This window comes from Orcinus orca, chromosome 10 (genome assembly GCF_937001465.1).
Source record: "Orcinus orca chromosome 10, mOrcOrc1.1, whole genome shotgun sequence".
In the NCBI taxonomy this organism is placed as follows: domain Eukaryota; kingdom Metazoa; phylum Chordata; class Mammalia; order Artiodactyla; family Delphinidae; genus Orcinus; species Orcinus orca.
This window is the reverse complement of record NC_064568.1, coordinates 38970485-38984679: the sequence shown is the minus strand read 5'-3', so window position 1 is coordinate 38984679 and position 14195 is coordinate 38970485. Positions and strand designations below refer to the sequence as shown.

At 41.6% G+C, this 14195-nt stretch overlaps 1 protein-coding gene across 4 annotated transcripts in view; it reads right to left on the bottom strand.

The window, feature by feature from the left end:
* The window catches only part of QRICH1 (glutamine rich 1), a 54005-nt gene that overhangs the window by 15879 nt on the left and 23931 nt on the right, over positions 1-14195 (bottom strand). For all 4 annotated transcript variants that reach the window (XM_049716139.1, XM_012538292.3, XM_033413120.2 and 1 more), the window contains one exon: positions 1309-2355. In XM_049716139.1, the coding sequence (XP_049572096.1) occupies positions 1309-2355 (1047 nt within the window). The remainder of the gene's footprint in view (positions 1-1308; positions 2356-14195) is intronic.

The following is a 14195-nucleotide window of genomic DNA, read 5'->3' as shown; positions in this document are numbered from 1 at the left end:
GCAACTAGAGAAAGCCCATGCGCAGCAACGAAGACCCAACGTAGCCAAAAATAAATTTTAAAAAAGTGCCTCTTTTAAAAAAAATTTTTCAACAGTTTTATTTTTGCAACTTTTCTATAAATCTAAAATCATTTCAAAATAAAAAGTTAAAAAAATTAGCTCAGGGCTTCCCTGGTGGCGCAGTGGCTGGGAGTCCGCCTGCCAAAGTAGGGGACACGGGTTCGAGGCCTCGTCCGGGAGGATGCCACATGCCATGGAGCAGCTGAGCCGTGTACCACAACTACTGAGTCTGCGCTCTAGAGCCCACGAGCCACAACTGCTGAGGCCTGCGCACCTAGAGTCCGTGCTCTGCAACAGGAGAAGCCACCACAATGAGAGGCATACACACCGCAATGAAGAGTAGCCCCTGCTCGCCACAACTAGAGAAAGCCCGTGTGCAGCAATGAAGACCCAACACAGCCAAAAATAAAATAAATTTATTAAAAAAAACAAAACAACTTAGCTCAACATAGCTGCCATGACAGAAAACTCAACTAACCATGGCTTGTCTTAACTATTTTTTAAGGAACGTAAAAACACGGTTGGAAAGTCCCACTGCATAAGGGGGCTTATTCAAGACTCCCAAGATGATCACTTTTTTTTTTTTTTGGGGGGCCATGTTACATGCCTTGAGGGAATCTTAATTCCCCAACCAGGGATCAAATCCATGCCCCCTGCAGTGGCAGTGTGGAGTCCTAACCGCTGGATCACCAGGGAATTCCCCAAAGATGATCACTTTTAACAGGCCCACCAGAAGGTATTTTAGATCTCATAATTCACTTATACTGTGTCCAGTGTAGTCCATCTTTAGATGACAACTAAAGGAGGAACAATTTAACACCCTCTCAACTGTGAAGAGTTTAGAGCCTGTGTGCTAAACTACAGGGGTTCCACTAGATCTGTTCATTTGTGATGCAGAAAGCAGCTTCTGGGACAGAGATAACACTTGGGGTGACCCATTAGTCTCTACCTAGAAGTTTACCCTTCCTAAAGAGATCACAAAAAAGCACTCCAGGCATCTATCCCCAAAGCAGTTACTGGTCATTTCATTTACCTTCAGGTACCAGGCTAGAATTCCTGCCGTTCCACAGCTTCACTTGCCATTCCTGTCCCCTCTCCCCAACTCTAATTAAAATACTAAATACTGTATTACTGCAAGACCAACGTCATTCCTGTAAACAAGCCAGAGGCGAAAGAGGTTACCAGGCAAGTTCTGTGTTGCACTGGGCCCTGAGGGAGCAGGCTGCCCTACAGATAAGTCTCACTTACTGAACAAGTAACCTGGAGCTGCTGCTGCTGCTGCTGCTGCTGCTGCTGTGGTGGCGGTGGCGTCTGTTCCTGGGGGGTTTGTTGTTGTGGCTGCTGCTGAGGGTCCCATATATGGACAGTCTGAGCTGTATTCTGGTATGTGCCTGCCACGGCCTGCACAGCCACTGGAATGTGGATGTTGCCATTCATGAACTGTGCTGGAAAGAGAGAGTTTGCAAGGGTCTGCACTACCTCTTCATGGGAGTTTTTCACTACAGACGTGGTGCCCACCATCTTCTCCTTGTCATCCTCCAGCTTTACAGCTGCCAGGGCTGTGGGTGAGCCACTGACGTGAACTGCGTTGTAGGCTTCCTGGGGAATGGCAATGTGAGTAATGCTCTGCTGCTGAGGGTCCCCCCGGGGCTGGGCAGAGTAAACAGGTATGGTCCAAGTTTCTCCTGTAGGGCTAGTAATGGTCCCAGTGGCACTGTACAGGTGGGCACTGTCTACTGTTAGTAAGTCGGGCCTCAAAGACACATAACTCTGCTGCTGGCCCTGTGGAATGGCCAGCACGGTGGCCACCGGCTGCCCTGAGATGGCGTAGGACACAGTGATGGGCATGTCCACTTTGCGCTTCTTCACTGGCTGGAGGACACTGGCCGTGCCAACCCGCCGCTCCCCTTCCCGAGGTGAGCCCTGCTGGGACGGTGGTGGGGAAAGGGCACCCACAGTCTGGATTTGGATCTGCTGACCCCCAGCAAGAGACTGGCCAGCCACCAGCTGAGCCTGGATCTGTTGATGTGGGATGTGCTCCTCTGGGATCTCTGCAGCCTGGATCTGCTGGGCCGCCTGCATGTGCTGCACCTGGATCTGGGCCGCCTGCAGCTGCGAAGGGCTGGGGCTCTGCAGAGATGGGGTCTGGATGGAGGGGGCTGTCGGCTGTGCTGCTTGGCCTTGGATCTGCACCTGGACATGGATGGGCTGCTCAGCAGGCTGGTGAACGGTGAGCTGCGGGGAGAGCTGCTGAGCCGAGACCTGCTGCGGAGACTGCTGTACCTGCACCTGTACCTGCAGCGACAAGATTCACCAGTGAGTGAATAGGGCAACATCGAGAATCCAGCCCCGAAGGGAAGAAGAGATCTCAGACGGGAACCCTGGGTAATGTGAAGAGGAGGGGCCGCCATACCCAAGGCTTCTGAGGAGGCCATAATCTCCAAAACCATAGGCAAAATTCTCCAGCATCACACTCTGAATGTGTTGCATTCAGAGCAACACATATCCACCTGAGAGCAAGCAAGACTATCAAGTGGGAAATATCAAAACTTTTGCTCATTTCTTGACTTCCTTTTTAAAAGTAACCCCTTTTGTTTTTGCATACTGACATAGTAGTACAAGTATACAATTTATAAATATATACTTAGGCGTATGATCAAAAAATAGTTTATCCATGTGGTTAGTAATAAAAAGTGTGGGAATCTTGTTCTAAAAGGTCAGAAGGCATTCAATTCCCAACTCAGGATCAAAACTACCCCCACCACAGACAAATAGTAAAAAAACACAGTAGAGAAAAACAACAACAACAACAACAACAAAAACACAGTAGAGACAAAATGTTTGAAATCTCTTTTGGAGATATCTCCAACTTTGCTGCTAAAATATGGGCACTGTTGAATGATTCTTTAGAGTGCTTATTTAAGACAGCATTGTTTTAATAGAGAAGCCACAGATTCCTGATAATTTAATCTAAGGTTATTATATCCTGACCCATGCATTTCTGATAATAATGCAGCTCATGTCTTATTGCAGTTACTTCAGCATACAAAACAGCACGAAAAGATGCTTAGTATGTAATTTTAAAAAAGAAAAGGTTTTTCCATCAGACACACATACCTAAATTACTCTGAACTCGGACTTCCCTGGTGGTCCAGTGGGTAAGAATCCACGCTCCCAATACAGGAGGCCTGGGTTCAATCCCTGTTTGGGGAACTAGATCTCATATGCATGTCGCAACTGAGTTTGCATGCCACAACTAAGAAGCCCACATATCGCAACTAAAAGTCCACATGCCACAACGAAGATGCCACGTGCAGCAACTAAGACCCAGTGCGGCCTACATAAATAAATTAAAAAAAAAATTACTCTGAGCTCATGTAGGAAGGAGGAAGGTATAAAATAAGAAGGTACATCAGTGATTATATACATCACAAAAGATAACCAAAGATGGTGCTGGGACAACTGGCTATCTATGTAAAAAGAATGAAGTTGGACCTCATCCTCACAACATACACAAAAAATGGGAGAGGATCTGAACAGACACTTCTCCCAAGAAGATAAGCAAATGGCCAGTAAGCACATGAAAAGTTACTTAACATTGTTAGCCGTCAGGGAAATGCAAATCAAAAGCAAAATGAGATACCATTTAAACCCAGGAGGTTGACTATAATAAAAAAAAAAAGATAATAGGGACTTCCCTGGAAGTCCAGTGGTTAAGACTCCACGCTTCCAATGCAGGGGCATGGGTTCCATCCCTGGTCGGAGAACCCAGACCCCACATGACGTGTGGCACGGCCAAAAAATACAATTAAAAAAAAAGTTTTTTTTAAAATAATAAAAGATAACAGGGACTTCCTTGGTGGCACAGTGGTTAACAATATGCCTGCCAATGCAGAGGACGAGGATTCAAGCCCTGATCCGGGAAGATCCCACATGCCGCGGAGCAACTCAGCCCATGTGCCACAACTGCTGAGCCTGCGCTCTGCAGCCTGTGAGCCACAACGACAAAAGCCCACACAACTACAGCCTGAGCTATGCTTTGCAACAAGAGAAGCCACCCCAATGAGAAACCTGCGCACTGCAACAGAGTTAGCCCCCACTCGCTGCAACTAGAGAAAGCCCACGCACAGCAAGGAAGACCCAACACAACCAAAAATAAATAAATAAATAAATAAATAAGATAACAAATGTTGGCAAGGATGTGAAAAAACTGGAATTCTCATACACTGCTGGTGGGAATGTAAAATGGTGTAGCTGCTTTGGAAAAAAGTCTGGCAGGGACTACCCTGGTGGCGCAGTGGTTAAGAATCTGCCTGCCAATGCAGGGGACACAAGTTTGAGCCCTGGTCCAGGAAGATCCCACATGCCGTGGAGCAACTAAGCCCATACGCCACAACTACTGAGCCCGCAAGCCACAACTAGAGAACGCCCACACGCAGCAACAAAGACCCAATTCAGCCAAAAATAAAAATAAATAAATTTATAACATACTTTAAAAAACAAACAAAAGTCTGGCAGATCATCAAAAGGTTAAACATAGCATATGACAAAGATATGAAAACCACACCATATGACCTAGCAGTTTCACTCCTAGTTATATACTCAAGAGAAACAGAAACTACACTCATGTAAAAACTTGGACATGAGGGACTTCCCTGATAGTCCAGTGGTTAAGAATCTGCCTTCCAATGCAGGGGACGTGGGTTCGATCCCTGGTCAGGGAACTAAGACCCCACATGTGGCAAGGCAACTGAGCCCATGAGCTCAAGATCCCACGTGCCGCAACTACTGAGCCCAGGTGCCACAATGGATAGCCTGCACGCCACAACGAAAGATACCATATGCACAACTAAGACCCAACATGGCCAAATAAAGAAATTAATAGATAAATATTTTAAAAAAGAACTTGGACATGAATGTTAATAACAGCATTATTTAAAATAACCAAAAAGTGGAAACAACCCAAATATCTATCAACTGATGGATAAATAAAATGTAGTACTTCCATACAACAGCATGTTGTTTAGTAAGAAAAACATAAAGTTTTGATAAAATGCTACAACACAGATGAACCCTGAAAACATTATGCTAAATGAAGTCAGTCACAAAAGACTACATATTGTATGATTCCATTAATATGAATGTCCAAAACAGGCAAATCTATAGAAATAGAAAGTAGATTAGTGGTTGTCCAGGACACAGGGACTGGGGAAAATATGAAGTAACTGCTAATGGCTACAGGGTTTCTTTCTGGAGGTGATGAGAATGTTCTAAAATTGATGTGGTAATGGCTGCACAACTCTGTGAATAGACTAAAAACTACTAAGTTGCACGCTTTACATGGAAATGACTGAATTATTTGATATGAGAATTACATCTCATTAAAGCCACTACTGATTTAAAAAAAAAAAAAAAAAAGCAAGGAAGAGGCTGTGTAAAGAGCATAGGCCTTGGGACTTCCCTGGTGGTCCAGTGGCTAAGACTCCACGCTCCCAATGCAGGGGGTCTGGGCTCATTCCCTGGTCAGAGAACTAGATACCACATGCCACAACAAACATTTAGCATGCCACAACTAAAGAGCCCGCATCTCACAACTAAAAGATTCCGTGTGCTGCAATGAAGATCCCACATGGTGCAATGAAGATCCCATGTGCCACAACTAAGACCTGGCGCAGCCAAATAAACAAATAAATAAATATTTAAAAAAAAAAAGAGCATAGGCCTTATGAATAGACTTTAAGTGAACAGACTTGAAGTGATGATGTACTTTCCTGGCTGTGAGTCCTCTAAGTTTCAGTTTCCTGAGGTACAATAAAAAGGGGGAGAATGCCTACCTCCTTACAGAGTTGTCATGAGCATAAAATAATGTTTACTGACACATAGTAGATGTTCAAAAAGTAGGTTTTCTTCCTCATAAGCAGTATTTCTTTACACCAGTGAGTCTCAAAATGTAGTTTCCAGGCCAACATCATCATCACACTGGCAATTATCAGAAATACAAACTTTCAGGTCCCAGCTCAGAACTATTAAACCAGAAACTCTAGGAATGGGCCCAGCAATCTGTATCTTAACAAGTCTTCCAGGTGACTGATGCATGCTCAAGATGGAGAATCAGTGCTTTATACCAAGGACTAGAGGAAATGGTGAAGCCAATTACTACAAAAAAGCAGTTTTCAAGCTCTTTGGTCTCAGCACCCTTTCAAAAAATGATTGAGGACCAACCCCAAAAAGCTTTTCTTTACACGAGCATAGATAACAATTCTTACTGTATAAGAAAATTAAACTAGGAAACTTAGAAAAATATTAATTCATTAAAAATCACCACATAGAGCAGAAGCAAGAAGAACTACAATTCTGCAGCCTGTGGAAGGAAAACCACATTCACAGAAAGATAGACAAAATGAAAAGGCAGAGGACTTTGTACCAGATGAAGGAACAAGATAAAACCCCAGAAAAACAACTAAATGAAGTGGAGATAGGAAACCTTCCAGAGAAAGAATTCAGAATAATGATAGTGAACATGACCCAGGACCTCGGAAAAAGAATGGAGGCAAAGATCGAGAAGATGCAAGAAATGTTCAACAAAGACCTAGAAGAATTAAGAACAAACAGAGATGAACAATACAATAACTGAAATGAAAAATACACTAAAAGGAATCAATAGCAAAATAACTGAGGCAGAACAACAGATAAGTGACCTGGAAGACAGAATGGTGGAATTCACTGCGACAGAACAGAATAAAGAAAAAAGAATGAAAAGAAATGAAGACAACCTAAGAGACCTTTGGGACAACATTAAACACAATAACATTCACATTATAGGGGTCCCAGAAGGAGAAGAGAGAGAAAGGAGCTGAGAAAATATCTGAAGAGATTATAGTCGAAAACTTCCCTAACACAGGAAAGGAAATATCTACCCAAGTCTAGGAAGTGCAGAGAGTCTCAGGTAGGATACACCCAAAGAGAAACACGCCAAGGTTTTTACCATCAAATTGGTAAAAATTAAAGACAAAGAAAAATTATTGAAAGCAGCAAGGCAAAAACAACAAATAACATACAAGGGAACTTCCATAAGGTTAACAGCTGATTTCTCAGCAGAAACTCTACAAGCCAGAAGGGAGTGGCGTGACATATTTAAAGTGATGAAAGAGAAGAACCTACAACCAAGATAACTCGACCTGGCAAGGATCTCATTCAGATTTGATGGAGAAATCAAAAGCTTTACAGACAAGCAAAAGCTAAGAGAATTCAGCACCATCAAACCAGCTCTACAGCAAATGCTAAAGGAACTTCTCTAAGCGGGAAACACAAGAAAATAAAAGCACCTACAAAAACAAACCCAAAACAATTACGAAAATGGTAATAGGAACATACATATTGATAATTTCCTTAAATGTGAATGGATTAAATGCTCCAACCAAAAGACACAGGGTCGCTGAATGGATGCAAAACCAAGACCCATATATATGCTGTCTACAAAAGACCCACTTCAGACCTAGGGACACATACAAACTGAAAGTGAGGGGATGGAAAAAGATATTCCATGAAAATGGAAATCAAAAGAAAGCTGGAGTAGCAATACTCATATCAGATGAAATACACTTTAAAATAAAGAATGTTACAAGAGACAAGGAAGGACACTACATAATGATCAAGGGATCATTCCAAGAAGAAGACATAACAATTATAAATATATATGCACCCAACACAGTAGCACCACAATACATAAAACAACTGCTAACAGCTATAAAAGAGGAAATCGACAGTAACACAATAATAGTGGGGGACTTTAACACCTCACTTACACCAATGGACAGATCATCCAGACAGAAAATTAATAAGGAAACATAAGGTTTAAATAACACAATAGACCAGATAGATTTAATTGATATTTACAGGACATTCCATCCAAAAACCACAAATTACACTTTCCTTCTCAAGGGCACATGGAACATTCTCCAGGATAGATCACATCTTGCATCAAAAATCAAGCCTTGGTAAATTTAAGAAAACTGAAATCATATCAAGCATCTTTTCTGACCACAATGCTATGAGATTAGAAATTCATTACAGGGGAAAAAATGTAAAAAACACAAACACATGGAGGCTAAAGAATACATTACTAAATAACCAAGAGATTACTGAAGAAATCAAAGAGGAAATCAAAAAATACCTAGAGACAAATGACAATGAAAACATGACGATCCAAAACCTATGGGATGCAGCAAAAGCAGTTCTAAGAGGGAAGTTTATAGCAATACAAGCCTGCCTCAACAAACAAGAAAAATCTCAAATAAACAATCTAAACTTTCACCTAAAGGAACGAGAGAAAGAAGAACAAACAAAACGCAAAGTTAGTTGAAGGAAAGAAATCATAAAGATCAGAGCAGAAATAAATGAAATAGAAACAAAGAAAACAATAGCAAAGATCAATAAAACCAAAAGCTGGTTCTTTGAGAAGATAAAGAAAATTGATAAACCTTTAGCCAGACTCATCAAGCAAAAGAGAGAGAGGACTCAAATCAAGAAAATTAGAAATGAAAAAGAAGTTACAACGGACAAGGCAGAAATACAAAGCATCATAAGAGACTACTATAAGCAACTCTATGTCAATAAAATGGACAACCTGGAAGAAACTGACAAATCCTTAGAAAGGTATAATCTTCCAAGAATGAATCAGGAAGAAATAGAAAATATGACCAGTCACAAGTAATGAAATTGAAACTGTGATTAAAAATCTTCCAACAAACAAAAGTCCAGGACCAGATGGCTTCACCAGTGAATTCTATCAAACATTTAGAGAAGAGCTAACACTCATCCTTCTCAAACTCTTCCAAAAAATTGCAGAGGAAGGAACACTCCCAAACTCATTCTATGAGGCCACCACCATCCCTGATACAAAAACCAGACAAAGATACTACATAAAAAGAAAATTAGAGACCAATATCACTGATGAATATAGATGCAAAAATCCTCAACAAAATACTAGCAAACAGAATCCAACAACACATTAAAAGGATCATACACCATGATCAAGTGAGATTTATGCCAGGGATGCAAGGATTCTTCAATATATGCAGATCAATCAATGTAATATACCATATTAACAAACTGAAGAATAAAAACCATAAGATCATGTCAAGAGATGCAGAAAAAGCTTTTGACAAAATTCAACACCCATTTATGACAAAAACTCTCCAGAAAGTGGGCACAGAGGGAACCTACCTCAACATAATAAAGGCCATATACGACAAAGCCACAGCAAACATCATTCTCAATGGTGAAAAGCTGAAAGCATTTCCTCTGAGATCAGGAACAAGACAAGGATGTCCACTCTCACCACTATTATTCAACACAGTTTTGCAAGTCCTAGCCACGGCACTCAGAGAAGAAAAAGAAATAAAAGGAAAACAAATTGGAAAAGAAGTAAAACTGTCACTGTTTGCAGATGACATGATACTATACATAGAGAATCCTAAAGATGCCACCAGAAAGCTACTATAGCTAATCAATGAATTTGGTAAAGCTGCAGGATACAAAATTAATACACAAAAATCTCTTGCATTCCTATACACTAACAATGAAAGATCAGAAAGAGAAATTAAGGAAACAATCCCATTCACCACTGCAACAAAAAGAATAAAATATCTAGGGAAAAAACCACCTAAGGAGGTAAAAGACCTATACTCAGAAAACTATAAGACACTGATGAAAGAAATCAACGATGAGGCTTCCCTGGTGGTGCAGTGGTTAAGAATCTGCCTGCCAATGCAGGGGATGTGGGCTCAAGCCCTGGTCCGGGAAGATACCACATGCCACAGAGCAACTAAGCCCATGCACTACAACTACTGAGCCAGCGCTCTAGAGCCTGCGAGCCACAACTACAGAAGCCCGTGCGCCTAGAGCCCATGCTCTGCAACAAAGAAGAGCCACCGCAATAAGAAGCTAGCGCACCACAACAAAGAGTAGCCCCCACTTGCTGCAACTAGAGAGAAAGCCTGCAGTCAGCAACGAAGACCCAATGCAACCAAAAATTAATTAATTAATTAAAAAAAAAGAAATCAAAGATGACACAAACAGATGGAGAGATATACCATGTTCTTTGACTGGAAGAATCAATATTGTGAAAATGACTATACTATCCAAAGCGATCTGCAGATTCAATGCAATCCCTATCAAATTAACCAGTGGCATTTTTTACAAAACTAGAACAAAAAATCTTAAAATTTGTATGGAGACACAAAAGACCCCAAATAGCCAAAGCAGTCTTGAGGGGAAAAAAACAGTGCTGGAGGAATCAGACTCTCTGACTTCAGACTATACTGCAAGGCTACAGTAATCAAGACAATATGATACTGGCACAAAAACAGAAATATAGATCAATGGAACAGGATAGAAAGCCCAGAGATAAACCCACACACCTATGGTCAACTAATCTATGACAAAGGAGGCAAGAATATACAATGGAGAAAAGACAGTCTCTTCAATAAGTGGTGCTGGGAAAACTGGACAGCTACATGTAAAAGAATGAAATTAGACACTCCCTAACACCATACACAAAAATAAACTCAAAATGGATTAGAGACCTAAATGTAAGACCGGACACTATAAAACTCTTAGAGGAAAACATAGGAAGAACACTCTTTGACATAAATCACAGCAAGATCTTTTTTGATCCACCTCCTAGAGTAATGAAAATAAAAACAAAAATAAACAAATGGGACCTAATGAAACTTAAAAGCTTTTGCACAGCAAAGGAAACTACAAACGAGACGAAATGGGAGAAAATACTTGCAAATGAATCAACAGACAAAGGATTAATCTCCAAAAACTGCTCATGCAGCTCAATATTTAAAAAAAAAAAAAAACCCAATCCAAAAATGGGCAGAAGACCTAAATAGACATTTCTCCAAAGAAATGGCCATAAAGATGGCCAAGAAGCACATGAAAAGCTGCTCACAGGGCTTCCCTGGTGGCGCAGTGGTTGAGGGTCCGCCTGCCAATGCAGGGGACGTGGGTTCGTGCCCTGGTCCGGGAGGATCCCACATGCCGCAGAGCGGCTGGGCCCGTGAGCCATGGCCGCTGAGCCTGCGCGTCTGGAGCCTGTGCTCCGCAACGGGAGAGGCCACAGCAGTGAGAGGCCCGCGTACAGCAAAAAAAAAAAAAAAAAAAAAAAAGCTGCTCAACATCACTAATTATTAGAGAAATGCAAATCAAAACTACAATGAGGTATCATCTCACACCAGTTAGAATGGGCATCATCAGAAAATCTACAAACAACAAATGCTGGAGAGGGTATGGAGAAAAGGGAACCCTCTTGCACTGTTGGTGGTAATGTAAATTGATACAGCCACCATGGAGAACAGTATGGAGGTTCCTTAAAAAGCTAAAAATAGAATTACCGTATGAACTAGCAATCTCACTACTGGGCATCTACCCAGAGAAAAACATAATTCAAAAAGACACATGCACCCAATGTTCATTGCAGAACTATTTACAATAGCCAGGACATGGAAGCAACCTAAATGCCCATCGACAGACTAATGGATAAAGAAGAATTAGAAGATGTGGTATATATATACAATGGACTATTACTCAGCCATAAAATGGAACGAAATTGGGTCATTTGTAGAGACGTGGATGGATCTAGAGACTGTCATACAGAGTGAAGTAAGTCAGAAAGAGAAAAACAAATATAGTATATTAACGCATATATATGGAACCTAGAAAAATGGTACAGATGAACCGGTTTGCAGGGCAGAAATAGAGACACAGATGTAGAGAACAAACATATAGACACCAAGGGGGGAAAGTGGTGCGGGGGGTGGGGGGGTGGTGGTGGTGTGATGAACTGGGAGATTGGGATTGACATATATACAGTAACATGTATAAAATGGATAACTGATAAGAACCTGCTGTATAAAAAAATAAAATTCAAAAATTCCAAAAAAAATCACTGCATAAATCAATATAAATGTCAACATAAATAACATATTCTTATAAAAAATAACTTTATTTGCCAAAACAAAAAATTTATAATAATCACTGCATTATTTTACATCTCTGCAAATCTCTTTAATGGCTGACTTAACTGAAGACAACTGCATTCTCATACTTGCTTCTGCATTCAATCTATTGTGACACATCATACATGGCCCCTGCAAAACTCCACTGTACACTCATGAGAGAACGAGAGTGAGAAAGGCAAAAAAAATCTTCATATTATAATAAAAACAGCCTTGGACTTCCCTGGTGGCACAGTGGTTAAGAATCTGCCTGCCAACAGAAGGGACACGGGTTTGAGCCCTAGTCCAGGAATATCCCACATGCTGTGGAGCAACTAAGCCCGTGCGCCACAACTACTAAGCCTGCACTCTAGAGCCCACGAGCCACAAGTACTGAGCCCAAGTGCCTTAGAGCCTGTGGTCCACAACAAAGAGAAGCCACTGCAATGAGAAGCCCACGCACCGCAACAAAGAGTAGCCCCTGCTCGCCGCAACCAGAGAAAGCCCGCACAGCAACAAAGACCCAATGCAGTCAATCAATCAATCAATTAATTTTTAAAAAAAAACAGCCTTAACTCTGAGGAACCCTGAAAGGGAGTTGGGGACTACCAGTCCCTGACCTACTCTTTAAGAACCACTGTTGTAGAGTTAAACACATAGTATGGGGTTTTTTTGTTTGTTTGTTTGGACTGAGTGGGGTCTTCATCGTTGTGCGCGGGCTTTTCTCTAGTTGCAGAGAGCGGGGGCTACTCTTCGTTGAGGTGTGCGGGCTTCTCATTGAGGTGGCTTCTCTTGTTGCAGAGCACAGGCTCTAGGCGCGCGGGCTTCATTCATTGTGGCACACGGGGTCAGCAGTTGTGGCTTGTGGACTCTAGAGCGCAGGCTCAGCAGTTGTGGTGCACGGGCTTAGTTGCTCTAAGGCATGTGGGATCTTCCCGGACCAGGGCTCGAACCCGTGTCCCCTGCACTGGCAGGCAGATTCTTAACCACTGTGCCACCAGGGAAGTCCCAACAGAGTATGTTTTTAAACTATATTATTACTTGCTTAAAAACAAGATGTCAAAAATCTGGTTATTGTAGTTCATTCATTTACTGTATCTCTTTAAATTGACTTTTCTTAGAAACAATTTATCAATATTCAATCTTCCAAAAGAAATAAGTTAGCAAAAATACTAAGGAATCAGAACTGAAGGCATTTACCCCTCACTACAGAACAAACAGGTACAAATAATCTGATGCCACTTTATATCCAAAGTAGTTAGAAGTTAAAATTAGGGGAGTAAAAGTTAAAGCACTTTCTGACATTTCCTTACCAATGTCAAGATATTGGATAAGGTATCAATTATGTGTTTATAACCTTTACCCATAAGGATAAGTCAATAAGAAATTAAACGTTATTTGTATTAACCTCCTTCATATTTTTTATTTATATAAAAACAACTTTATCCGGTTAGATAATTACTGCATAGTCATAGTGAAAATCTGTAACCTTAGTGGAGTAAAAAAAAAAATTTTTTTTTTTAAATTTTACTTTAACTTAGGAGGAAAGAAAATTAAAAGTGAATTGAAGGGGGCTTCCCTGGTGGCGCAGTGATTACGAATCCGCCTGACAATGCAGGGGACACAGGTTTGAGCCCTGGTCCAGGAAGATCCCACGTGCCGCAGAGCAACTAAGCCCGTGTGCCACAACTACCGAGCCTGTGCTCTAGAGCCCACGTGCCAAGAGCCTGTGCTCGGCAACAAGAGAAGCCACCGCAATGAGAAGCCCACACACTGCAACGAAGAGCTGCCCCCGCTCACCGCACCTACAGAAAGCTTGCATGCAGCAACGAAGACCCAACACAGACAAAAATAAATTAATTAAATAAATTAATTTTTTTAAAAAAGTGAATTGAAGGAATAGCTGAACTTTGAGTATTGCTTCACACTAAGAAAGCTCCTAGGGACTTCCCTGGTGGTGCAGTGGTTAATAATCCACCTGCCAATGCAGGGGACACAGGTTCGAGCCCTGGTCTGGGAAGATCCCACGTGCTACAGAGCAACTAAGCCCGTGCACCACAACTGCTGAGCCTGTGTTGTAGAGCCCGCAAGCCACAACTACTGAAGCCTGTGTGCCAAAACTACAGAAGC